This window comes from Ursus arctos, unplaced genomic scaffold, assembly GCF_023065955.2.
Source record: "Ursus arctos isolate Adak ecotype North America unplaced genomic scaffold, UrsArc2.0 scaffold_5, whole genome shotgun sequence".
In the NCBI taxonomy this organism is placed as follows: Eukaryota; Metazoa; Chordata; class Mammalia; order Carnivora; family Ursidae; genus Ursus; species Ursus arctos.
The window spans coordinates 36898433-36922024 of record NW_026623067.1 but is presented as its reverse complement, the minus strand read 5'-3'; the positions used below and the strand labels follow the sequence as shown (position 1 = coordinate 36922024).

Here is a 23592-nt window from a genome sequence, read left to right as displayed (position 1 = left end):
TTGAATTAATGATAAAAAAATTTCACCCTATGACCCAGCAATTGCACTACTAGGTATTTACCCAAAGGATACAAACGTAGTGATCTGGAGGGGCACCTGCACCCCAATGTTTACAGCAGCAATGTCCACAATAGCCAAATTATCAAAAGAGCATAGATGTCCATCGACAGATGAATGCAAATGCTGATATATATGTATATGTATATATGTATATTTATGTACATACATACACCACTATATCTTCTTTATATATATATATATATACATACACACAGTGGAATATTACTCAGACATCAAAAAATGAAATCTTGCCATTTACCACGACATGTATGGAACTAGAGGGTATTATGCTAAGCAAAATAAGTCAGTCAGAGAAAGACAATTATCATATGATTTCACTCATATGTGGAATTAAGAAACAAAACAGAGAGAGGCTCCTGGTGGCTCAGCCGTTAAGCGTCTGCCTTTGGCTCAGGTCGTGATCCCAGCGTTCTGGGATCGAGCCCTGCATCGGGCTCCCTGCTCAGTGGGAAGCCTGCTTCTCCCTCTCCCACTCCTCCTGCTTGTGTTCCCTCTCTCGCTGCCTCTCTCTCTGTCAAATTAATAAAATAAAATCTTAAAAAAAAAAAAGGAAACAAAACAGAGGGTCATAGGGGAAGGGAGGGGAAAATAAAATAAGACAAAATCAGAGAGGGAGACAAACCATAAGAGACTTTTAACTATAGGAAACAAACTGAGGGTTACTGGAGGGGGGTGGGGGGATGGGGTAACTGGGAAACGGGCATTAAGGAGGGTACATGATGTAATGAGCACTGGGTGCGATATGCAAATGATAAATCACTGACCTCTACCTCTGAAACTAATGATACACTATATGTTAATTAATTGAATTTAAATAAAAATTTTTTTAAATTTCCCACAAAGAAAAACCTACGCCCAGAAGGCTTCACTGGTAAATTCTACCAAATGTTTGAAGAATTAACTAATCCTTCATAAACTATTACAGAATATACAAGAGAGGGGAGCACTTCCCAACTCATTCTGTGGGGCCAATATTATCCTATAACTAAAACCAGACAAAGACATAAGAAAACTAAACTGTCAATCAATATCCCTTAGGGATATAGATTCTAGCAACATATAAAAACATATAAAAAGGATTATATACCTTGGGGCACCTGGATGGCTCAGTTGGTTAAGCATCTGACTCTTGGTTTTGGCTCAGGTCATGATTTTGGGTCTGTGAGATCGAGCCCTGCATCCGACTCCATGCTCAGCGGGGAGTCTGCTCCTCTCCTTCTCCCTCTGCCACTCCCCCCAATTCTGTGCCTTCTCTCTCTCTCAAATAAAAAAAATAAATCTTTTAAAAAAAAGATTATATACCTTGGCCACATGATCATTTTAATAGGTGCAGAAAAACCATTTGACAAAATCGAACACTGTTTCATGATAACAATACTCAGCATAATAGGAGTAGAAGAGAGCCTCCTCAGCTGATAAGGCCATCTACAAAAAACCCACAGCTAACATCGTTATACTTAATGGTGAACAACTGGATGCTTTCCAAGATCAAGAAAAAGACAAGTATGTTCACTCTAGCCACTTCTATTCACCATTGCACTAAAAGCTCCAGCCAGGGCATTTAGGCAAGAAAAAAGAAATACAGAAGTCATCCAGATTGGGGGTGCCTGGGTGACTCAGTCAGTTGAGCTTCAGACTCTTGGTTTCAGCTCAGGTTATGATCTCAGGGTCTCGAGATCAAGCTCCACATTCTGGCTCCGCAAGCAGCAGGGAGTCTGCTTGAGATTCTCTCCCTCTCCCTCTCCCTCTGCCCCTTCCCCCGCTTTGTGTGTACGTGCACGCGTGCGTGCTCTCTCTCTAAGTAAATCTAAGTAAATCTTTTAAAAAAATGAAAAAATTTAAAAAAAGAAGTCATCCAGATTGAAAAGAAGTAAAACTGTATTCATAGATGATATAATATAGAAAATCCTAAGGAATAGAGGCACCTGGGTGGCTCAATCAGTTAAGTGTCTGCCTTCTGCTCGGGTTGTTATCCCTTGGTCCTGGGATCGAGCCCTAGGACAGGCTCCCTGCTCAGCGGGGAGTCTGTTTCTCCCTCTGCCTGCCGCTCCCCCTGAACTTGTGCCCTCTCTCTCTCACTCTCTCTCTCAAATATATAAAATCTTTATTTAAAAAAATCCTAAGGAACACACACATACACACACTGTTAGAATAAACGAGGGCCATCTGGGTGGCTCAGTTGGTTGGACGTCTGCCTTCGGCTCAGGTCATGATCCCACGGTCCTGGAATCGAGCCCCGAGTCATGTCAGGCTCCCTACTTCGTGGGGGGTCTGCTTCTCCCTCTGCCTCCCCCTGTTTGTGCTTGTTCTCTCTCTCTCAAATGAATAAATAAAATCTTAAAAAAAAAAAAGAACTAATAAATGAGCTCAACAAAGTTGCAAAATACAAGATCAGTATACAAAAATCATTGTTTTTCTGTACCCTAGCAATGAACAATCCAAAAATGGAAAAGAAAACAATTTCATTTATAACACCATCAAAAAAGTATAGAATGCTTGGGAGTAAATTTAACAAGAGAAGCGTAAGATGTACATTGAAAACTACAAAACTTCAAATTAAAGGTCTAAAGAAATGGGAAGATTGCCTGTGTTCATGGAGCTAAATATTGGAAAGGCTTATTTTATTAAGGCTTAATATTGGAAATAATGGTAATACTACTCAAATCGATCAATAGATTTGACATATCCCTATCAAATTCCTCACTGCCTTTTTTGCAGAAATTGACAAGCCAATCCTAAAATTTATATGGTAATACAAGGGACCCAGAATAGCCAGAGCAGTCTTGAAAAAGAACAAAGCTGGAGGACTCACATTTCCCAATTTGAAAACTTATAATAAAGCAACAGTTATGAAGACAGTGTGGACTAGCATAGGATAGACATGTAGATCAAGAGAATAGACTTGAGAGTCCAGAAGTAAGCCTTTATATTTATGGTCAATTGATTTTTTTGAACATAGACTCCACTCCCAGCATGGAGCCCAACTCAGGGCTTGAACTCATGATCCTGAGATCATGACCTAAGAGTCAGACCTGGGCCACCCACTGAACACCCACATGTTACAGGGTGTCTGACTCTTGATCTCCGCTCAGGTCTTGATCTCAGGGTCCTAAGATTGAGCCCAGCTTCGGGCTCCACACTCAGCGTGGAGTCTGTTTCTCTTCCTCTCTCTCTCTCTCCCTTCCTCTGCCCCTCCCTCCCTCTCAAATAAATAAAATCTTAAAAAAAAAAAAAAGAGTCAGACATCCACCAACCGAGCCACCCAGACACCCCCAGTCAACTGACTTTTTGACAAGAGTGCAAAGGCGGGGGTGCCTAGCTGGCTTAGTCTGTGGAGCATGCGACTCTTGATCTCGGGGTCATGAGTTCAAGCCCTACACTGGGTATAGAGCTTACTTTAAAAAAAAAAAAAAAGTGCCAAGGCAATTTAATAGGAGAAAGAATTGTCTTCAATAAATTTGTTGAGACAACTGGATATCCGCATGCAAAACAATGCACTTAGACTCCTTTTTCACACAAAGACAAAAGTTAACTCAAAGACCTAACGTAAGGCCTAAATGTAAGAGCTACAACTATAAAACTCTCAGAAGAAAACATAAATGTACGTCTTCATGTCATGACACCCAAAGCACAAATGACAAAAGAAAAAATAGGCAAATTGGATTTCATGAAAATTTAAAGCTTTTGCATTCCAAAGATACCACCAAGAAAGTGAAAAATCAATCCACAGTACAGAAGAAAATGTTTTCAAATTAAGTATCTGATAAGGGACTTATATCTAGAACATATAAAGTACTCTTACATCTCAACAGTAAAAAGACAAATAGTCCAATTGAAAAATGGGCAAAGGATCTGATAGGCATCCCTCCAAAGAATATATACAAATGGCTCTTACAAAAAAAAAAAAAAAAAAAAAAGATTTACAGATGGCCAATAAGCACATGAAAAGTTGCTCAGTCTCATGAGTCATTAGGGAAATACAAACCAAAGCCGCAGTGAGATACCACACCAGCTCACACCCACTAGGATGGCAATAATCAAAAAGATGGACAATAGCAAGTGTAGATAAGAATGTAGAGAAATGGGAACCTTATATATTGCTCGTAGGAATGGAAAACAGTGTGGCCAGTTTGGAAAACAGAATGCCAGTTCCTCAGAAGCTTAAACATGGCACATGACGTAGCAGTCAGTCCCAGGTATATACCAAGAGAAATAAAAACATACTTCCACACAAAAACTTGTACATGAACGTTCGTACAGAATTATCCATAATACCCCCCAAATGGAAACAACCTGCATGTCCATTAACTGAGGAATGGATAAACAAAATGGGGACTATCCATACAATGAATGCGTCTTGGTAATAAAAGGAATGAAGTACTGATCCATGCTACAACATGAATGAGCCGTGAACATTACGCTAGTCAAAGAAGCCAGACACAAAAGTCCACATAGTGCATAATTCCTTTTATATGAAATGTCCAGAATGGCAAATTTATAGAGACAGAAAGTACATTTATTGGTTGGCAGGGGTTGGGAAGTAAAATGAGGAATAACTGCCAATGAGTATGGGGTTTCCTTCTGGGGTAATGAAGATGTTCTGGAATTAAATAGTGATGATGGGTGCACAACTCTATGAATATACTTTTTAAAAAATCAATGAATTGTGCATTTTAAAAGAGTGAACTTTGTGATATATGAATTGTAGCTCAAGAAAACTGTTCTTAAATAACAAATTGATACAAAAGAAAGAGGCAGACGAGTATCTGCCATGGAAGCAGGGATTGGAAACTGGGCTGGGGATCCAAAGGATCCCCATGGGCAGCTCTTGGGGAAGGACCATGACTGACATTGAAGACCCTGCTTTACAGTCCAGCCTATGTTACTGACTTACTTTGAACTCCTGAGCAAGACTCTGGGCCTCTCTCTGCCTAACTGGATTGTGCAGTGGCAAAAGACCGGAGATATTCTGTAAGTGCCTATCAGTGGAGGATAGATATAATCCATAAGATGTAATAAATGTAATCCATAGAAGCAATGCAGCTTTTGAAAAGAATGACAGATATAGACTAGCCAGTACTTACGGAGTGTCACATGCTATCAAGCACTTTGATGAATACTTCATTTAAATGATAACAGCTTGTGAAATGTAGTTGAAATTATTAGCCCATTTCAGAAGATAACATTAAGGCACAGAGGTTAAGTACACAGCAAGATAAGATCCTAACCAAGGCATTTTGGCCCCAGAGTTCATGCTCTAGGATAACATTTCTCAGAGTGTAGTTTGGGAACCCGAAAACCCTTGGGGGTCTGCAAGTTTTAAATAATTTTCATAATAATACAAACACATTATTTGCCTTTTTCGCTCTCATTCTCTCATGATTGTACAGTGGAATTTTTGAGAGGCTACCTGCTATGTATCTATCGTCACTCTTTTAAAATTTCTTGTTTTCATTTCTAGTATGGTAAATATTGATAGATATAACTCACATGAACAAAAACTCTTCTGGGGACTTAAGTAATTTTTAAGAGTATAAGAAATTTCTGAGGTCATAAAGTCCAGAACTGCCACTCTAGTCTAAACCATTATTCTGTACTCATCTCTGTATGTTATCGATCCATATCTAAGATAAACTTCTGTTTGTTTTTTTTTAAAGGGATATATAAAGATGATTACAATATGCTCCTATTTAGGTAAAAAAAAAATGGAGAGGTGTTTATACATATACACAGGATTCACAGAAAACTTCTAACAGTGGTTGTCCTTAGGGTGGGAGATTGGGGGACAGGGAATAGGGAAACAGGAAGTTTTTTTGCTGTATATAGTTTAGTATCGTCGGATATTTTTCTTCTACCGTGTGTGTATATATTAACTTAAAAAAATTTTTTTTAGGTTTACTTATTTATTTGGGGGGGAGAGGGAGTGAGAGACCACACAGAAGGAGAGGGAGAAGGAGACTCCCCGCTGAGCAGAGAGCCCGATGCGGGACTCGATCCCAGGACCCTGAGATCATGACCTGAGCTGAAGGCAGATGCTTAACTGACTGAGCCACCAGGAGTCCCTATCTTAACTTTTTAAAACAAAATTTTGAAAGGTAGCCATAAGGAAAATGAGAGAGAGAGAAATCACTAGGGTGATTAGGTTTCTTCTGACTTTGCCGTCCTGCGGTTGAACTCTCAGGGCCTTAGTCTGCACCTCGATGTAAGGATCAGCATGTGTGTTCTACCCACTTGTAGGGATACAGGAAGAATAAAATATTGGATGTAAAAATACTTGGAAGGCATTAAGCTCTTGGTGGGAGGAGGACCTTGTTAATCAGTTTGAAAGTTTCGTTAATGTGTTCACCAATTTTCTTTTAGGTTTGTTTTGGGGCTCACAGATTGGAGGATCAGATGTAAATGTAAAATGTAAACATACTATTTTACAGTTAGTTGTACAAAAGGGGACTTTGTAGACATACATGCTTCTGATGTGTGTTTTTAGGATCAAGAAATGCAGAAATTACTATGAAATTCTGGGAGTTTCTCGAAATGCCAGTGATGAAGAGCTTAAGAAAGCTTACCGAAAACTCGCCCTGAAATTTCACCCTGACAAGAATTGTGCTCCTGGAGCAACTGATGCTTTCAAAGGTCTGATCCTGAATTAATGCTTCATTCTGCCCTTCTCGTCAAGTTTGGCCACAAGTTGTTTTCAGCCTCCCCTGTCATCATTTTCTAAGGCCACAAGTAGGGCCTTTCTTTCCTGCCGTACCTCTTAAATAGTGATTATCAGCATAGCTCCCTCCTGTCTTCATTCACTTACCTTAATTTCTTTTGGAAAAAAATTGGTTTTGGTTTTTCTGTAATGGCACCTTCTTAGATCTGAGACATAAATCAAAATCTTACTTAAGAGCTTTACCCCCAGTGAAGCCGTTGATTCAGGCAAGAATTATCAATGGATGCTAAAAGTGCCAGGTGATAGGTTTTTGTTGAATAGGCTATTCACGTGATTGTCAGGGCTTATCCCCCAGAATACCTACTGATTACAAAGGGGAAAATTTGCTTTATAAGGGAGACATCTAGCTGTCACCACTTTAACCCAGGGATCTAACTTACCGTCACCAATACTGGACCCACCTCACATTATATGGCACCTGTGTGGTATTCTTGCCAAAATGTTCGACCTGAATCTAATTGTGAGGAGACCATCAAAATATGGGACATTCTACAAAGAACACTGACCTGCTCTTCAAACAGGTCAATATAATGAAAAGCAGAAAAGGCAGGGAGACCGTTCTAGAGGAAAAGAAACTAAAGGGATATAAAAGTACATACAATACATGAACCTTGCATGAATTGCATGGATTGATGTTAATTTCCTTAGCTATGATAATGGTATTGTGATCATGGAGGAGACTCTTCTAGGAGACAGTGGCTGAAATATTTAGGGATGACATGCCATATCTGCAGCCTACTTTCAAATGGTTCAGCAAAAGAAATACACCCATACTACGTGTATGTACGTATTTAGATAAGTATGGAGAGTTGAGGGGAGCAATGCGGCAAAATACTAACAGTTGATGAATCAAACAGGGTATACATGAGTTTATTTGCTATTTTTTTTCAACTTTTCTGTAGATTTGGAATTTTTCTAAAGAAAAAGTAAAAAAATGATAGCTCTGAGAATATTTTAAAAGTCAACATTTATCTCAAAGGACAATCTGCCTTTGTTGCTGTGCCATTGTGAATCTTGTTCTCCCCAGTTTCTACAAGGAAACAACTAGATAACCCACATTCTCTTTATACCTTTATACTTCTTACCTATACATAAAGTATCTCACAGACTAATGCCATTTCTATGAGAAATTGGCCAGATTTCAAGGGATGTGATGTTGAAGCAACTATTTAGCCTTTTTTGTTTGTTTTTTCTACTTAGCTGTTTTATTGCTGTAAACATTCAATATAATTCCCTCGCTAGCAGAATCATAAAGAAATGCTCTTCCTGACTGTGTTTCTCATAGTGTTGGCTGAATTAGAGGCAGGGGATGGGGATGCCTTAAAGATTTCTTTTCAAGGTTTCTTTGATTAGTGGCACTGATTGCATGTTTAAATGAATTTTAATTGGACAACATTTGCACATTTGTGCACAGGGAGAAGAGGTGATGGGAAGCATGTGTAATCTATCCAGTCTTTGATCTGTCATTGAGGCACTGGAGATAGGTTTCTTAATTTCTAAAGCCCACTTTCTAAAGTAAGCTGAAACGTGACTGTGACTAGTGAGGACTTTGCTTTTAGCCAAGCAATCAATTTGACTGATTATTTTATTGAAGAGATTGTTTCAGACTTCCAGTTAGAACACAGCTGCTTATGTATGAACTGTTTCCAGCCATAAACTAATTGCTCTCAAGGGAAATAAGGACACATAGTTGATGAATGAAAGTAGCTCTTAGTTTATCTTGAGTCCAGTTTATCTTGCTTCTGGCTTATCAAACTAGATCATGGAAAATGTCCAGGGCAAGAATTCTGGTGAACTTTCTAGGCCCAAGCACCTTTCCTTAGGCCCCTGTGAAGTCACCCAGCAGCCGCCAGCTCTGGGCTCTTCCTTGCTGCTTCCTGCATCACCCTCAGCTCCAGCAAAGACTGTGTACTCAGGTACTTTTTGGTTTTGGTTGCAGCAATAGGAAATGCCTTTGCCGTCCTGAGCAATCCTGACAAGCGACTCCGCTATGATGAATATGGAGATGAACAGGTGACTTTCACGGCCCCTCGAGGCAGACCTTATAATTATTACAGGGACTTCGAAGCTGACATCACTCCAGAAGAGCTATTCAATGTCTTCTTTGGAGGACATTTTCCTACAGGTGAGTATTTCAAAATGATAGCTGAAAAATTTATATATCTCTGTCTCTCTCTCTATTTCTGTATCTCAGCTAGCTCCTCTTTGAGGATCTTAGTAGAGGGACCATGGTATGGGGAAAACAGCAAGAATATGGAATCAGGGTGCCTGGGTGGCTCAGTCAGTTAAGCGTCTGCCTTTGGCTTGGGTCATGATCCCGGGGTCCTGAGATCATGCCCCACGTTGGGCTCCCTGCTCAGTGGGGAGCCTGTTTCTCCCTCTCCCTTGCCTGCCACTCCCCCTGCTTGTACCTCTCTCATTGTCAAATAAATAAATAAAATCTTTATTTTTTTTTAAAGATTGTATTTATTTATTTGACGGAGAGAGAGACAGCCAGCAAGAGAGGGAAAACAGGGAGGGGGAGTGGGAGAGGAAGAAGCAAGCTCCCAGTGGAGGAGCCTGATGTGGGACTCGATCCCAGGACTCTGGGATCACGCCCTGAGCCGAAGGCAGACGCTTAACCAACTGAGCCACCCAGGCGCCCCAATAAAATCTTTAAAAAAAGAAAAAAAAAGAATTTGGAATCAGATGAGCGAGGGTTTGAGGCAAGTGTCCAGCCTCCAGCTATGCATGATTTTAACCAAATCATTTGGTCTCTCTGATCCTGTTTCCTCACCTGAGAAATGGGACTGATAATATCTACTTCACAGGGCTGCTGTGAGGATTAGATATTTTAAAGTGCTTTATAAATAAGTAGCAAGATGCCTATTATCATTATTGCAAAATAGTAACTATATAAAGATAAAAGTTAGAAAATTCTCCCCCAGAGAGTTGGATGTTGGGATAATTAAATGCCCAGGAAGTAAACTGAATTTTATGAGTTGCTGTTAAAGATACTAGTGTTGGTGGGGCGCCTGGGTGGCTCAGTCGTTAAGCGTCTGCCTTAGCCTCAGGGCGTGATCCCGGCGTTCTGGGATCGAGCCCCGCATCAGGCTCCTCCGCTGGGAGCCTGCTTCTTCCTCTCCCACTCCCCCTGCTTGTGGTCCCTCTCTCACTGGCTCTCTCTCTGTCAAATAAATAAATAAAATCTTTAAAAAAAAAAAAAGATACTAGTGTTGGGGTGTCTGGGTGGCTTAGTCAGTTGGGCATCCAACTCTTGATCTCAGCTCAGGTCTTGATCTCAGGTTTCTGAGTTTGGGCCCCATGTTGGACTCCATGCTGGGTGTGGAGCAAAGAAAGAAAAAGAAAGAGAGAGAGAGAAAGGAAGAAAGAGGGAAGGAGGGAGGAAGGAAGGAAGATGCTAGTGACATAATCTGATACTGGGCAAGAAAGCAGACAAGAGCATGTCAGACAGGATTCGTGGCCCAAATGCTTTTTCTTTACTAGCCTTTTGGGGTTCTCTCACCCACTAGTTACAAAGGACTATTTAAATAAAATAAGGAGAACTAAGCACATTCCATCTACACCTGGTTCACTTGCTTACCTACTGTTTTATTTTTCTACTGAGTCAAATGGGACAATACTCTGCCGTCAGAGAACCTAGCTGGGAACAAGGACCTTGGAAAAAGCAAGGAAAGAGTGTTTGCCATATCTCATACTAGGTTCTTCTTTCTTTCCCAGGAAACATTCATATGTTTTCAAATGTGACAGATGATAGCCACTACTACCGCCGGCGGCACCGACATGAGCGGATGCAGACACGGAAGGAAGAAGAAGAAGAAAAGCCTCAGGTACCAAGGGGGGACAGCTGACCTGCTGCTCATCCACACTTGTACTGAGCTGACTTGTACAGTGTCTATGATCAGGTTTTGGAAGTTCAACTTGAGTTATGTTGTTAAAACGTGTTTTAGGCAAGCAGAGGCAGTGGTGGGAAGAGGTGGATCATCGGCCCAAATAGGCCAAAATGGCCTCCTTCCCCTCCCGTTCTTCGGTGGCTGTTCCAGGAAATCAGTTCCCCTGTGGGGCTGTCTTGATCAAGGTTTTCTTCCCTGCACAAAATAGGAACCCCCTTCAAAATATTCAGAACCAAAGGGAGTTTAAAGTAAGGAATCTAGGGAGTCTCATGAAGGTCAAGGGCAGGAAGCACACATGGGCCTCGGGACAGACGGGAACCAGAAACCAAGGTGCAGTCAGGCACCCATGCAGCTATCTTTCCATGACTCTTTGCAGCCAGATTGTCTCCACCTTTCCCGCCTTTCTGCATCTGCTTTATTCTAAGCAGCCTCCCTTGCTCTGCTTTCTCTTACCAAGAGCCAATCCACACTGCGTGAGAGTATGTGTCCTTTCTTCAGGTGACTGCCCAGTAGTGAACAGTCATGAGTCTCAATTCCAGATTCCTGGGAGGGAGAAGTGATTTTCCCTACTAGGGTTAGCTGTCTCCCAGTCCATTCCCAACAGAGCTGCATAATATTAACATGGCCCCATGAGAGTCACAGTCTGGGCAGACTCACCCAGAGTCGCCTGCTTCATTGGTCTTAGAAAAGTGGGCTGCATGAGAATTACTGGGTGTCAATACAGGTTTTGGGTAGGTCTCCTTCAGTCTTCTCTGCAAAGAGAACAGCCTTCCCAGGAAAGCTTTGGGCTTTGTGCAGTACATTGCAGTAATTTGTATTTTCTTTTGGAAAACTATCCTATTTTCTGTAAGCTTTATATTGATGAAGAACACTTACGCCAAATATTTTTTTTCTTTTTCAGACTACGTATTCTGCATTTATTCAGTTACTTCCAGTTCTTGTGATTGTGATTATATCTGTCATTACTCAGCTGCTGGCTGCGAATCCCCCATATAGTCTATTCTATAAATCGTAAGTCAAATATTTATAATTCTTTCTTAACCATTTGGAGGGTAAAAGACTTTAACATTTTTTTGGTGCTGCTAACATTTCATTTCATCTTTGTAGAAAACACTGATTTTTTTTGTTTAAAGGAACAGCTAGATAGTAATAATGCAGAGACTCTTACTGTAGGCAGTTTCCTGTGTGCTCGGGACTTGGATTATTTTGTTCTACAGCGACACCATCTGACCAGCTGCAGAACAGCAGCGACTGGTTTCTGAAGGATGAATAGACTAACTCCAGTTTCAGATTAAATCCTTATCATATCACATTAGCTTTAGAATGTACCCTACTAAGCTTGTGATCGGATCACTGGACCCCTCTGGGTCGGGAACATAGTACCTGAGATCCAGTGATTATTTTCAATTTAAGTAGTTGCAAGAATGGGTCATTCATTCATGATGAGGCTACACAGTCAAACCGTAGTATCACATTTCTTTGCTTTTGCCGAAAAATATAGAAATTCATTGTAATGTTAGCATTGCATGCAAATTATGAGCTCTGATAGGAATTTCTTTATTTCTTTAATTAATTATTTCAAGTAATTCAGTTTTCAAAGTTTTGACCCCAAACCAACATCATCAACTGGCAACATGTTAGAGATGCAAACTCTTAAGCCTCACTGCATACTACTGAATCAGAAACTCTGAGGATGAGAACTAGCAATCTGAGTTTTAATAAGCTCTCCAGATAACTCTGGTTCATAGTCTGAGGATCACTGGATTAATTTTTTTTTTTAAGTCGGCTCCACACCCAGCACGGAGCCCAGCATGGGGCTTGAACTCACCACCCTGAGATCAAGACCTGATCTGAAATCAAGAGTCAGACGCTAAAAAAAAAAAGAAAAGAAAAGAATACAGAGTCAGATGCTTAACTGACTGAACCACCCAGGCACCTCACTGCATTAATTATTAGATGGGAAATGAGTCATTACTCATTATAGTTTAGCAGACAAAAACCTTACAACATGGGGGGACCTGGCTGGCTCAGTCGGTAGAGCATGCAGCTCTTAATCTCGGGGTTGTGAGTTCAAGCCCCACATTGGGTGTAGAGGTTACTTAAAAATAAAATCTTAAAAAAAAATTTAAAAACCTTACAAAATGTGGAACCCACGGGTCAGTACGTATCAGGAAGAGTCTTTGCTAGAGATCACTGTAGACTGAAGACCATATTCTAGATCAGTATCTTCATTTTACGGAAAGGAAAGCTGAGTCTCAGAGAGGGGCTATTACTGTCAGGTCACTCTGGCCTTATTCCCTCTATTTCCCAACTTCCCATGTTTCTCCATCTGCTACTTCTTCCTCCTTTCTTGCCCAGCCAGGGGGGCAGAGAGGAACTTTCCCTGCTAACACCTTCCCAGATGGAGGTGGAAGCAGTCATGGCCTGAACCCTAAGACATCCAGCAAGATGTTTAAGTGGAGAGATCAAAGGAGAAAGCTGGGAAAACATTAACTCAGTCAGGATGAAATTTGTCTAATTTGAATAAAACTAGCCTGGACTTTGCACATTGCTATCATCTTGTTTTAACTTGAATTTGAGCTGCCTTCTGTACTTCCTTATGGTTAGTATTTAGTTACCCCAGACCTACTGACGTTTCTGAGCACCACATACCACTGGATATATTAGAGCCCCAAGAGTTAGTGCAGAAGCATCACTGAGATCTTTTGTCTGATGTCTTTGCAGTTCTCACCTAGCAGCTGTATGTGAAGTACTTTCCTGTCCTAAAAATGGATGCTAGGTTGGTGTAAGTTATCTGGTTATTTGTGAATAGTTTGCCATAACAATCAGGTCATTCGCCCAACATTTACCAATAGCCTGCTCTGTGCCGGGTACCACGCCAGGTCCTACACAATGTACAGCATTTTTTAAGCATTAAGCACTCAACTTTTAGCACAGAAAGCAATGTAAGAGAGGTGAATCCTTGCAGAAAATAAAGTAACTATACTGAGGCTGAATTCACCATATGAATACACTCACATAATGATGACATTACAGTTACTACTTTGCTGGAGAAATGATAAACGTTAGGTGTATTAGACAGTGGTGCTTGCCTCTGCCCTATGAAGAGGGGATTATGGTCATGCTCTCTGTGCAGCCAGTGCTAAGAGTGAGATTGCCAAATATAACCAGCTTACCTGAGCCTCTGTCTCCCTGTCTCAGGACCTTGGGCTACACCATCTCTAGAGAAACGCAGAACCTGCAGGTGCCTTACTTTGTGGATAAAAACTTCGAGAAGGCCTACAGAGGCGCATCTCTCCGCGACCTGGAGAAGACGATAGAGAAGGATTACATTGATTACGTCCAGACGAGTTGTTGGAAGGAGAAACAACAAAGTAAGATGTTCTAAAAGGGTCTTTAACTGGCGGTCATGCTTCCAACCTGAGGCGTCCCCAGCTTCCCAATCCTTCCTCTCTCCTTGTTTGAGTGGCACATGTTTATGTGATCAGAGACAGGACAGAGGCCCATTTGGGACACCACAAAAAAAGTGAAGTTCACTGACAGGATGCATGTGGCCAGAATTTGGAAACCTTACGAACTTAGGCAGCTAGCACTTAGCACTAGCTGCCTATCTGTCTGGCTGTCTCTGAGTGTCTACTTCTCTCTGCCCGTCTGCCCCACTCTCCTTTCTGCCAGCTGCCTTCCTTTGCTTCTTCAAGCTTTCCTCCTTCATAACCTGGTTTTGCCCTGGTTGGTTTTGGTTGCTACCCTCCTGGTCACTCTCCTGGCTTCCACAATCCCACTAGTTATTGTCCCCTTTCTACATCACAAGCTTCCTCTGTAAGTTGTCAGTGCTAGCTGGACTGGTCCAGTTTCCTCATTCCACAATCCCTACAGGAAGCTATCATCCAGCCTAATTTTTGGGGCCAGACCAAAAGTCAGCTGTAGCCAGCTGGGGCCACCTAGATTGAAAGTGACCCTCCCTGGATCTGCCCCTTCGGTAAGGGTGGGTTGAAGCAGGCCTCCCACTCTGTCCCCTCTCAGGAGACAGTGGGGGTGTCAGTGTCCACCAGTTGGCTTACCAGTTGAGTATTAATGGGGAGTGCTGGTAGCAAGGGTAGCCCTGCCTCTCAGCCAACAGGTTCATTTTTCAGCCCACTCGAATTCCACACATACACACACGGGTGCACACCTGTGTGCCCCCCCACACCCTTAATAACTGCATCTAATGAAACGTGGCTTTAATTTTTAAAAAGCAAACTAACTCATTTTTTAAATGGTATAACTGGATATTATTAAATGTCTAACAGTGCCTGATAAAATTAGCTCTTCAGTCACAGGGCTGCTAAGCCTTTGCTGACCCATCATGCATCCCAGCCCCACCCCCAAGTTAATCTGTCCTTCCTATGTGTTCTTAAAACACTCTGTTCGTGCTGCTGACACAGTATGCTCTCAGTGTTGGCTCTCTGTAGGTACGCGTCGGTCTCCCTGCTGGACTGTGGGCCCTCTGACGATAAGAGCCATGTCTTACCAATCTCGTGTCCCAGGAGCCTGGCACAGTCCTTGCTTCAGAACAGGTGCTCGACAAATGTCCTTGGAAGAGAGGATTCTCAGGCCTGGAAAATAATGAAAATGTTTGAGGATTAAGAATCCCAGAGCAGGGTTAGCATCCTTACTCTAGCCCTTAGGGACCTTGGCTCTGCGCTCCACTCCGATAGGGCAGAGCCCACCTCCACTCTCAGGTGCATTCGGAGCTTGATGGGCAATGATTCTGAGATGTAAGGGGAAATTAAGCAGGAGAAAGTTGCTTTTTAAAATTTATTGAAAAATAAATACCGAAAAAAAACTGAGGAGGTCAGGAAGTACCCTACCTCGTGTTAAACTAGTTGTTGCAAGTTTCAAAAATCAGGAAAGAATTCTGGATCAAGAAAAGGCTTTTGACAGAAAGGCATTTTATACATGGATCTAAATCAGGTGGAGGCCACAGTGTGTGTCCTAAAAGTCGCCATTGTATTCCACCCTGGGAAGGTTTTGAATTTGTTGCTTTCTGCAAGAACTGGATGAAAATCTGCATTTCACATTCTTCTAACACCCACCCGCCCACATACACTCCCCAGCTGGAACTATGCAAAGAGCTCACGGTAAGGATTACATCGAAAATGGCTTTTAGGCTTCTTCTCCCCATCTCCATGAGGCCTAGTTTCAGGGCTTTGGTACTCTCTAGGTATAAATAAAAATCCGATGAGTAAGCATGATGCATGTACCCACAAGTTCCAAAGAGGGGGTTATCAGCACACACCCCGTAAAAGTCTATTTCTGGCATTTAAGGATGGTGGCTGTCCAGACTCTCCACACGACCCAAATGCCATTTGAGAATGAGCAGCATCTGCCCTCCGGATCCAGCAGCAAGTGCAGCCAACGAGGTTAAATTTAGCACTTGGAGGTTGTAAAAATAAATCCACTTGAGAACAAAGTTCACTCTTGGCAAAATACCGAATGGAAACCGTGTTTAGCAAAGTTAGCCATTGTCTTTTTTAATCTTTTGTCCATTTCTCTTCTCTGTTTTCCCTTAGAATGCTTAATCCGAGTGAACTTCCACGAGTAACCCCTACTATGAACACTGATGGCCCTGTTTATTCCCCCGCAGCTGCATCTAGATAAGCAAGCCAATGCCAGGCGAAGGGGCCACGCCACCGGGCTGGGATGGACAAAAGTACAGGCAGGATCTGCCTCCCAGCCTGGCAGAGCTGAGCTGAGATCCCGGCCCCGCCTGGCCGAGGAGCACTTCTTTCCATGCCCTGGAGCAGGGTAGCACAGTGGGTAGAAGCCCAGACTTCGAAATGGGGATAAAACGCACTTGCTCCTAGACATGCTGTACAGGTCATAGAAGATGGTGTGGGTATAATGCTTAGCCCGGGGTCTGGCACATGTGGAGTCCAGGCCTTGTGTGGTCTTGCTGGACTGGATACAGTGCTGTCTCATGGGGCTGGATCCTGAGGGTGGCTGGGATCCACTGTGGTCTTCCACACCACCAGAGTGCAGAGGGCTCTTTGGAGGGCCTCTGGGACTTGCTTCTTTGGCAGTTTGCCTGGTTCAGCTTACCTGGAAGGCTGAATGCTCTGTCCATCTATCACACAGGCATGCGGGGCAAGGGAAACATTTTGTAAAGAAGAAAAATCCTTCCAAGGATTTTTTTTCTTTTTTTTTTTTACGTAGAAGTCACTGAATATTAACAGTCAAAATATGTCAAAAATAACATATTAATTGGGTTGACCTTTTACTCATGGAAGGGCAAAGGCATTCACTGGCAGTTTGGAGAGAAATTTCTCCAAGCATGGTGGTGGGCATTTGGGGCGTGGTTCCTTGAAACACTGACATTGTTGCGAAGTCATTGATCTGGAGCAGGGGCCTCAACCTCTGGAGCATTGAAACCTGGTTTTAACGAACTTCATGAAAAGCTATGTGATATGTTGAGAAAAGCATCCATCTAAGTGCACTTATCCTTCATCAGCTTGTTAGAGTGGACTTCAATATAGAAAACTAGCCCTTCATTTTTTTCTAGAATGAGATGTCAGGCTATGAGGCATTGAGATAAGCTCAGAAAACAAAAAACCTAAGGAAATCATTGCAAGGAAAAGCAAAGCCACAGAATCTGGCCCACATGTGGGCGTAACTGTGATTGATTCCAGAGGACCAAAGGCATAGAGGCCTCCTGAACAGGTTTCCCACATGCCAGAGAAGCCGGAGAAATGGAGCTGGTGCGGTGGGCAGGCCCCGGGAGGGGAGGGCTGTCATCCGGGTGTGGCTCACGGTCCTCAGGAAGCCCCATCGCCTGCAAGGAGGACGGTGCCAAGGCAAGCCCCGGCCAGCAGGCACTGCGGGCACCCGCGCCAGCCAGTGAGAGCACATTGTTCTGTGGGGCCCAGGAGACACGCTGCTTGCCAAGCCGCTGCCGGGTTCGGGCCCGGGCTCCGCGCTGCCATTGTGGAGGGAGGGTTTTCATGCATGGCCACCCCTCACCCTGGAGTCCTGCACTTAATCTGCACTTTGGGCCTTACTTGGTGTAAATAGAATCATTGTGAGCAGAAATGCCAGACAGTGTTTTGTGTTGATAGAAACTTATTCAGAAACCAGTGCCCATTGTTCCCCCTGGCTAAGTATTAATTCCTGTTTCCAGTCAGTTTGCTGATTAATCAGACAGGTGCCTCTCGTTCCAGCAAGAAAAACAAAATCTGTTGGCAGGATGATTAAGAACGGATAGACATATTTCAAAATGATTAAAATAGCATTTTCACAAGTATGGTCCTTTAAACACTGAGTAGCTGCCTACTGTCGGAGGCTTTCAGAAGCCACACAGCCCATCCAAGCGTGCCATCCTGTTAATACACAACACGTCTCTGGGGGTTGCTTTTCAGGCTTTCCTTCCTAAGAATGTCTCTGAAAGTTGACAAAAGAATGAAAAATAGAGCAGCCAAACCGCCGTTGAGTCGGGAAAGACGGCAGAGATTATATTCTGGTTAAAAATAGAATGACCTTCTCCACCATGAAGAGAAAATGAAATTCATTTAGTCAAGGAGACAAAGGTCACCGGATCCAGATGATTTCACTTTTAAAAGAGCCCAGCTGCCTTTGGCCTTTGAGTTAGGGACCCCACATGTGGTGAGGGAACGAAGAAAGCTGCCAGCAGCCTGGCCTTCTATAGAAGGCCTACCCACCGGAGGGAGGCTCTGTGTCAGTTAGCATGTCTGAGTTATGATCCAGCAACGCAGGGGACAGAATGGAGCAGCTGTCTTTGTTTCAGATGACAGGAACAGGCGACTGGACTCCATTCTCTCCCAACTGCCATCTGAATGCCATTCGTACGAAGGCCATGAAACGGAGTCTCCTCTTACTGCACGCGTGCACGTTTCCTAAGTCTGGTGCCAAATGTTCTATTGATAAGAACTAAGTCCAGTGCTTTTATAATAGAGCACGGATACTGTAGGACTCCGGGACCACAGGTGGCCTTTAATCCTCGGCACCTGGTGTAGCGTAGCTGCCGGATTCGCGTTCCTCGAATAAATGAGTAAGCGTTTCTTAAATTTAATTAAAAGGAAAAGCATGAAAGTAAAAGGAGCCTTGATTCCAGAAATACTGAAACAAAACAAAGGAGCTGAACTCTCTTGATGAATGGGTTACGTCTTTTATCTTTCAGAGTCGGAATTGACAAATTTGGCAGGATTATACAGAGACGAACGACTGAAACAGAAGGCAGAGTCGCTGAAACTTGAAAACTGTGAAAAACTTTCCAAACTTATTGGCCTGCGCAGAGGTGGCTGAGAGGATGCTAGTCCTACACAGGGTTGGGGTTTGCTACTTGTTACTATTTATGTTCCTAATTCCATTTTATAATACAAAATTAGGAAATGACATTTTACAACTTGCTAACTTTGGTGGGCAGAGCTGAAGGCACTTGAGCATGGAGCCAGACTTGTCATCACAGAATCCTTCCCGGGGATTGGCTCCAGGGACCATGAACAGTTCATCTGAATTGAATTAAAGGCAAAGCGTTTGATGCAGCCCCCCTGCTCCATGCCTCGCTGACTAGGATTGTAGTTCAGGCATCCCAGAGCAGATTTTCTTCCTCCTTCCCTTCTTCAGTTAAGTCTCGATACCAGTCATTCCTAGGCGTAGCCAAAGCAGCTTCATATTAGTTGTTTACAGCGTACACCAAGAATGATACCTCTCCCTTCCTGTGAGTCATCGTGGCCCCCAGCATTCAGCCCTTGGAACAGGTGCCCGCCCAACTTTGCATTTTTTAAGGGAAATGTGGAAAATGTAAGCTATTACAGTTTTCCATTTGCCTATCTCTGTTCAGAGTTACTAGCATTAGCAAACTGCCTGATTTGAGTTTCTTTTACGTCCTTAACTCTCTCTCTTGTAGAGGGTCCAGAAAGTAAAAGCCACTGGGTGAAAGAAATAGTTGCACAGAAAGCCCAGCAGCAGAGAGCGGGGATCCGGGGATGAAGGTAAAACGCAAGACTGAGCCTCAACTTTTCGGAGCCGGCCCCCCGGTCCATCACAGAACCTGGAGAGTATGGGCGGGTTTTTTGCCATTTCCTTCACACTTGACCGGAGTCCCTACACCCCACAGAAGTACAGTGGTCAGACCCAAGAGCAGGCATTGCCAACCAACCAGGCTGGTTGCTCAAGCCTAGAGCTGGAGGGGAGAGACCCTCTTTCCATTGCTTTGGAGGTCGGTGTTGGTCCCAGCTGTCCCTGTCTTTAACCCAGTGCCCCAGGGTTTGCGGTATGAGATGCCTTTTCACATGGTCAACATTTTTTGAGTGCCTAGTATGAAGCAGGAGCCCTCATGTAGATTTTCTTACTTTAGCCTCCACACAACTCTGTGAAGGAGACATGGTACCCCTTGGTTTATGAAAGAGAACATTGGCCCAGAGAGGCTGAATTGTTGATCCAGTCATACAACTGGTAATGGCAGAGCTAGGTGGTAAGCTGATTATCACGTAGAAAGTGTGAGGTCATTCCCTTTTCTCTGGTGGTGCTGGCCAGATTGGTAAGGCATAATCTTTCCCAGGATGCTCTGGTCGGCCCTGACCTTGTGACCCTATGACCCTGTATCCTTTTTATGGCAGTCCTGAGTTCACTCTAGCCACCTTCCTCCCCGGCCTTGAGGAAGCAAGACCCTCTCTATAACAATTCTGTATACAAAACAAGAGGTCCCTCAAAGGCAGGCAGCCATTCCCACTGGTGACAAGGAAGAGGTAAGTTACTGCCTAGGCCCCATGGTTCTGGGCCCTCTTGTCTAGGTGAACTGCCAGGATTGAGCTGCCTAGATCATCATGAATCAGAACCTGGAAGGTCAATAGGTGCCCGTGGTCTACACTCCATGTTTTCTTCAGGAGAGAAGGAAAGTTCCTATATCAAAACTGATTTCCGAAGTAGAGTTTGTCCTTTCAGAGGCATAGCCATGAATTAGGCAGACGTGTCTAGCATGGTTCCACATGGACATTCCACAGGGTCAGGAGATGGGTCAGAGGTGAAGGGTGGATCTTTGGTGGCTGGTAGGGGACACCTGCTCAGCTGTGGGGAGGGGAGCAGCTCCAGGAATAGCCAGATTTTGCTGCTCAACTAGGTCTATCTTCCTGGTTTGGGGGACATCCTTGATCCTGTCTGAATAACTGAGGGGATTTACACTATAAAATATGCCTGTGAGCCATATCGGCTTATGGAAAGATTCCCTATACACAACAAAAATCAAAACTCTCCTCTCCCCAATTCCAGTCTCTGCTAGAAAAAAATGGGCCATGATTAAATTGACTTGACGTGGATTTATGGTGGAGATGAGTTATCTGTGACGATATTAAATAGAGGTAAACCTAACTTCGTTAAACCTCAGGTCTCTTGTCTGTCTTCGTAGCACTGATGGTACTGTTGTATTTATTGCCTAAGAGACTACAACACACCTGGCTTTCCTCTCAGTAGAATGGTATCTGCCTTCGTTGAAGAATAGTTGAATCTACTTGGTACCGTCCAGAATATGGCTACGCTGTAGTGTCCCGGGTTCTATTTTAGATGGGTTGTCTGCATGCTGGTAAAGTAAGCGTCTTCCTCTTGCCTACATCTTTTGGAAGGTATCCCGATTACGTACAAACTCTTTAGGTGAGGCTTCTTCTTGCTGTTTTGCCGTGTCGCTCTCTACGTTTCCGTGAGCATTAATGCAGAGTGGAGAGGTGTGACGTGGGAGTGGGGCTCAGAAGGAGGGCTAGCGGCTCAAGCGGAAGCTCCCATTCATCAGAGTGAAAGCACTCTCTGCGCCGCCTGGTCCGCAGTGAGGAGGGGAGGGGGGAAACCTTCTCACACCGAGGACACCGCAGCTTCAAGGAATCCATGTCCCACGCTAGCAACCCAGGGGTTCATCTGTTCAAACCAGAAAAACTGAACTTCCTTGATTAGCTCCAGGCCTCCCAGCTTGGGACAAGTGACCAGTAAGAAAATGCCATTGCTGTGCTTTCTGTTGGAAACTATTAGAAATCACACTGAACTCCAAACCCCAGTGGAACACGGGATCCAGCAGCCCGGCCAAGCCTTCTGTTGTTCTCATTTTCATCCTCGCGCTCAGGACTGGCTTTGTGAGGAGGCACTGTTGGGATTCCAGAAGTTTTCTGTTGCAACCAGCCACACTTGCTAGTTCGTTGTCTCTGCATGCTCTGTTCCTCACAGAAGCTGGCTCTTAATTAGTATTTATTTTGGACTCATTTATGGTATAAGCTTAGTGTTCTAATATATTTATTTTTGGAAAGGGCCAAGTTACTCTACATCACATTTTTTGAGCCTGCGTTGTTGATACCTCGTGCAGTGACCACCGAGTAACTATATATCCATGTGTTCGGTATTGATTACATCATTTGCATCACACTCGGTATTTGGAATTAAAGATGTGAATGTTCTGTGACCAGAGCCAGGTTTGACACAGGTGGAATCAGCTCCTGGGGGAACACGAATCCTGAAAACTCTGGTCACCTGATCCATTGCATCTGGATTGAGTGTATTTTAACAGAGAAAGAAATTAAACGATTTTATATAAAAAGAATGTGTCTGTAATTTTCCTTTGTTCTTTTACCCTTGGTCACGTCACCCCTGAGCACCGCATACTGCCTCACTCCCTTGGAACCACTTGGGACTGGAGGAGGCCTAGTGTCTCTCCTCGGCTCCAGCCTTCCCAAATCCATCCCTGGAATTGTTGGTGTTTAAAACAACAGAAAACTGGTGGCATCACCAATTCGTAGTTCTTTTCTATCAGGTAACAACAGCAGCTGCAGCATATTACAGCCTGCGTAGAGCTAAGCTACTTAGCATCTGAAAATCAGGTGTTATCTCAGTTCCTCAATGGCCTTGTTCCCAATGACCCATGTTTAGGAATGTCTTGGTTTAAATATACAGTACATGGGGGACACCTGGCTGACTCAGCCGGAAGAACATATGACTTTTGATCTCAAGGCCATGAGCTCGAGCCCCAGGTTGGGTGGAGAGATAACTAAAATAAATAAATAAATAAAAGACTTTAAAAATACGGTACGTGGTTCATAATAATACCTTTCATTTCGAAAAAGATGGAGATGAGATTCAATTCATCAAAGATGAGGTACTTACTATGTGTCAGGTGGGCTGGATTTGGGGATGGGGTTGGGGAATAAGTGAGACCCAGTACCACGGGCTCCTGGAGTTCACATCTGAGGGGGAAGCTAACTTTAGACAGTGCTCCCCAGTGGGATGAATGTCAGAGGGGAAACCAAGGAAACCTTGGGGACCTATAACAGAGGAATTCAATCCAGTATGAGGCTTCAATGAAAGCAACTCTGAGGAAGAGAGACTTGAAATATAATCACCCTTCTTACAGAATGCGGTTAAATTTTTTTTTTTTAACAGAAGAGGGAAGCAACACTCAGTGCTCCCAATTCAGTACATAGCACCACCATCCGTCCAAGTGTGAAAGTCAGAAAGCTAGGAAACTTTGCATGGTAGACCTCAGTGGGTATCCCCTAAAAGACCACACGTAATATTTGTGACCTTGTGTGGCCCCCTTTCTAACCTGGACTGGCCTCTGATCTTTAACCAATAGAATATGGCAGAATCAGCAGCTTCCACTTTTGCACTTAGGGAACGCCAGCTGCCATGTAAGTCCAACCACCCCGGAGCACTAGGCGAACCACACGGAGAAGCCATGCGGAGGAGAACCAAACAGCCAGGCTGGCAGCAAGGACTGAGAACCCAGACGTAAAATCCAAGCTGACCTGCGCAGGCCACCCAAGCCGACGGGCAGGACGAAAATGAGCTGTCCCACCAAGCCCTGTTCAAACTGCAGAATCGTGAGCAAATGACAATAATGTTACTGTTTTAAGTCCTGACATTTTGTGGTAGTTT

At 43.6% G+C, this 23592-nt stretch overlaps 1 protein-coding gene across 1 annotated transcript in view; it reads left to right on the top strand.

The window, feature by feature from the left end:
- Window positions 1-22258, top strand: part of DNAJC18 (DnaJ heat shock protein family (Hsp40) member C18) — a 30176-nt gene extending 7918 nt beyond the window's left edge. The window contains exons 3-8 of the mRNA XM_026508107.4: window positions 6566-6711; window positions 8736-8921; window positions 10517-10626; window positions 11591-11700; window positions 13891-14063; window positions 18863-22258. Coding sequence (XP_026363892.1) covers window positions 6566-6711; window positions 8736-8921; window positions 10517-10626; window positions 11591-11700; window positions 13891-14063; window positions 18863-18987 — 850 coding nt within the window. The 3' untranslated portion in view covers window positions 18988-22258. The remainder of the gene's footprint in view (window positions 1-6565; window positions 6712-8735; window positions 8922-10516; window positions 10627-11590; window positions 11701-13890; window positions 14064-18862) is intronic.
- Window positions 22259-23592: the final 1334 nt, after the last annotated feature.